The following is a 3,999-nucleotide window of genomic DNA, read 5'->3' as shown; positions in this document are numbered from 1 at the left end:
AAACTGTTGTTTGGCTATACTTTAGAAGATATTTTTGCTTTAGGGTTTCAAGATTATCTCAGGGCAGTAGTTTCAGGGGAATAGTTCCTTAATATAACATTTGTTACAAAATATTTTTTTAAAAGTATACAGATTATATTTCCATTTCCTTATACCAAACCAAACTCACTGCCGTCGAGTCGTTTCTGACTCATAGGGACCTCTCCTTGGGTTCCGAGGCGGTATCACTACCAAAGTAGATTGCCCAACCTTCCTTCCGAGGAGGGGCTGGTGGGTTTGAACCACCAGCCTTCTGGTTAACAGTAAAGTGCCTTAGACGCTACGCTACCAGAGCTCCCCGTTTCCTTATGTTGTTGTTGTTGTTATTATGTGCCGTCGAGTCAACCCCGACTCATAGCGACCCCTCCTTGGGTTTCCGAGGCTGTATCACTACGGAAGTAGGATTGCCCATCCTTCCGAGGAGTGGCTGGTGGGTTTGAACCGCCAGCCATATGGTTAGCAGGCAAGTGTCTTAGCCACTATGCTACCAGAGCTCCTTACAGCCACTAATAAAGATTTCTAAAGCAAATTTGAGGAGAGCATGAACAAGTAATGATGCATGCAACTACAGTACAACCTAAAATCTATTACAGATGAGACAAAAAGAATGAGCAGTTTGTGTGTCAAAGATAATAAAAATTAAAAATAAATTATTTTATTAAATGTTGAATCCAAAGCTATTCCGGAAGTTGGCGTTTTCCCCCATATTCCTACCAGAATCTTGGACTGGGAGATTGGGAATAATCGGCTTTAGAAATTTAAACTCATTAGTCCCAGAACCTCCTGTCAGACACACCTCATACTGGTAGCTCTGGGACAGGGTCCCAGTGCCGCTGATGTCCACCAAGTGGTCCGGAAAGTGTCCCTCGGGCACCGGATAGCGACCCACGTAGGCGGCCGTGTTCCTCCTGCACAGCCGGACGGCGACAAACAGGAGCACCGAGAACAGGAAGAGCGACGAGACTGAAGCCAACGCTATGACCAAGTAGACAGTGAGCGAGTCTGCCTGGGCCTCGTTTGGGGCCACCTCCGGAAGCGGAAGGTAAGGCTGCGAGAAGCCGTCCACCAGGAGCACGTGTAGTGTGACGGTGGCCGACATTGGCGGCTCACCATTGTCCTTCACCAGCACGACGAGTCTGTGCTTGGCCGCTTCGCGCTCGCTCAGCAGCCTGGCGGTGCGCACCTCGCCATTGTGCGCCCACACGCTGAACAGCCCGGGCTCCGTGGCCTTGAGCAGCTGGTAGGACAGCCAGGCGTTCTGGCCTGAGTCACTGTCCACTGCCACTACCTTGGTCACCAAGTAGCCCGCGTCAGCCGCCCTGGGCACCAGCTCAGTGCAGGGTACAGAGCCATTTTGCAGCGGGTACAGCACGAAGGGCGAGTTGTCATTGTCGTCCACAATCTCCACGCGCACCAGGGCCTCGCTGCTCAGCGCCGGGGAGCCTGCGTCGACCGCGCCCACGCGGAACTCGAACTCTCGCAGCGTCTCATAATCCAGCGACCTCAGAGCGAACATGTGCCCGTTGTCTGCGTTGATGGAGACCAAGGAGTCGAGGGGGAGGTGTGGGTCCTGGGGCAGCAGCAAGGAGTAGGCGACTTGGGCATTGGTTCCAGAGTCTCTGTCTGTGGCGCTGACGCTGCCAATGTGCAGGGCAGGGCTGTTGTTTTCACTGACCAACAAAGTGTAAGAGGTTTGGGTGAAGGTGGGTGCATTATCATTGACGTCGGAGACCCATACAATGATGCTATGCTGGGTTTTCAGTCTAGGGGAACCCAAGTCTGTGACGGTGATGGTGATGTTGTACTCAGCTCTCATTTCTCTGTCAAGTGCTTTTTCAGTAATCAGAGTGAAGAAATTCTTGAAGGTCGGTGTGAGAATGAAGGGGAGGTCATCCTGAATAGAGCAAATCACCCTTCCATTGTCACCAGAGTCTTGGTCTCGGACACTAAAAACAGCGACAAGTGTCTCCGGTGCATTCTCTGGAATTCTGTTTGTAATTGATGACATGGTCACTTCTGGTGGGTTGTCGTTTATATCCATTACTTTAACCAGAAGAATGCATTTTTCTGAAAGACCTCCACCATCTGTGGCCTGAATGTTTATAGTGTAAGATTGTGTTACTTCAAAATCTAGGAGCGCTCTTAAATGAACTTCTCCAGATATTGGATTGATTTCAAATGTTTTACGAATATCTTCTGATGCATGGAAAAATGTATAAGATATTTTCCCATAATTTCCTGCATCCAAATCCTTAGCAGAGACAGTGATAACCCAGGAGCCCAGGGATGTGTCCTCCAGGACCTGCACCTCATAGAGCCCCTGAGAAAACTCAGGGGCATTGTCATTGATGTCCAAAACACTGATGAGCACCACAGTTGTCCCAGACCTGGGCGGGGACCCACCATCCAGAGCTATGAGTGTTAATCTCAGTTCAGGCTCCTCCTCGTGATCCAATGCTTTGTCCAGGACCAGCTCTGGGTATATCTTTCCCTCACTGCTGTCTCTAATTTTAATGCAGAAATGCGAACTGGGGCTAATTGTGTAGTTTTGGAGACCGTTACTTCCTATGTCCAAATCTTGAGCACTCTCCAGTAAGAATGTTGTTCCAACAGTGGTACTTTCTGATATTTTCAGAAGTATTTCCTCATCCAGGAATGTAGGAGAGTGATCATTTATATCTTTAATGTGCAGCTCAGCCCGAAAAAACTGTAAAGGGTTTTTCAGTAACACCTGGAAATGCAGCACACAGGGCTCGGTGGAGCCACAGAGCTCTTCTCGGTCTAGTTTCTCATTTAACAGCAAATCCCCAGTCAGCAAATCAAGGTGCAAATGCTTTTTATTATCATCTGACACTACCCGTGCCTCCCGTGAGGACAGCTCCTCCACCCTCAGCCCCAGGTCCCTTGCCAGACTGGCCACAAAGGAGCCAATTTCATTTTCCTCTGCCACAGAATAGCTCCCAGATTCAAGACCCGCCTGAGACAATCCCAGTAAAACAAAGAGAATCAAGACTTGCCTTTTCCGCAGAGTGAGCACCCTTCCAGTCTCCATGGTTCCTTCAGGCAGTCTCTTGTGTGGAAAATTTAAAGTTCAGTCCTAATTTTGGAAGCTAGAGGTCTGATTGTTTATATATATATATGAAACCCCTGGAAGATATGCAAAACCCTCCAGCAGCTCTGTCGGTGAACCTCCTTTAATGCCCCTGTTTTCAGTGGGCCGGGCGATCTCTGTTCCCCTGAATAATGGAGCCTACAGAGTCAGCTTGAACATCATTTTCATCTTATCCTGCAGCGCCACCATGTGTCTCTGAAGTTTTTTTCATTAAAATTTCTTGTCTCTTTGAACAAGTCTCCTAACATAGTGCCTAAGACATTTGACTGCTAACCAGAAAGCTGCTGGTTCAAACCCACCAGCCACTCCTTGGAAGGAAGATTGGGCAATCTACTTCTGTACAGACACCGCCTCAAAAACCCAAGGAAGGGTTGCTATGAGTCAAATCGACTTGAAGGCAGTGAGTTCGGTTTTTCTTTTTCTTTTTTGGTTAGAACAAGTCACTCTTGAATACATCTGAATATTTTAAAGCAGATGCTAGACATTAGCTATTTTTGCCTATAAATACTTTAGTAAGTGTCTCCAATAGATAGGAAGTTTTAAAATGTAACCACAAAACCACTATCGCAACCAATAAACTATAGCAATAATTCCTTAAATTTAAACTCAGTCTGTTTTTCCCCCCCCAAAAAATCATTTTTTTCTTTTTTGAAATCTGGATGCAAGCAAGGTCCATACACGGCATCTTAATTATCACTTTTTTGAAGGCATGAGAAGAAGGATCCATTAAATGTCTTTGACTGAAGAAATAATACTTTTTTTCAGGTCACTTATTGAGTAATCCCCAAGTCCCCTAGAGCCAGGAAAGGGAGGGACCAGGAGCGGCCTCAGGGACTTCAGGAGCGGTA

At 47.3% G+C, this 3,999-nt stretch overlaps 1 protein-coding gene across 1 annotated transcript; it reads right to left on the bottom strand.

The window, feature by feature from the left end:
- Positions 1–697: 697 nt before the first annotated feature.
- Positions 698–3,091, bottom strand: LOC103195454 (protocadherin beta-14). The gene has a single exon (XM_007939033.1). It carries the CDS (start codon positions 3,089–3,091, stop codon positions 698–700), a length of 2,394 nt encoding a protein of 797 aa, XP_007937224.1.
- Positions 3,092–3,999: the final 908 nt, after the last annotated feature.

The sequence above is a fragment of the Orycteropus afer genome, unplaced genomic scaffold (assembly GCF_000298275.1).
Source record: "Orycteropus afer afer isolate SDZICR_OR568_19922 unplaced genomic scaffold, OryAfe1.0 scaffold00056, whole genome shotgun sequence".
Taxonomy (NCBI): Eukaryota; Metazoa; Chordata; class Mammalia; order Tubulidentata; family Orycteropodidae; genus Orycteropus; species Orycteropus afer.
This window is presented reverse-complemented; position numbering and strand designations above follow the sequence as displayed.

Excerpts from the sequence above, each read along its gene's own strand:
- LOC103195454 (XM_007939033.1), bottom strand. The coding sequence starts at position 3,091 with ATGGAGACTGGAAGGGTGCTCACTCTGCGGAAAAGGCAAGTCTTGATT.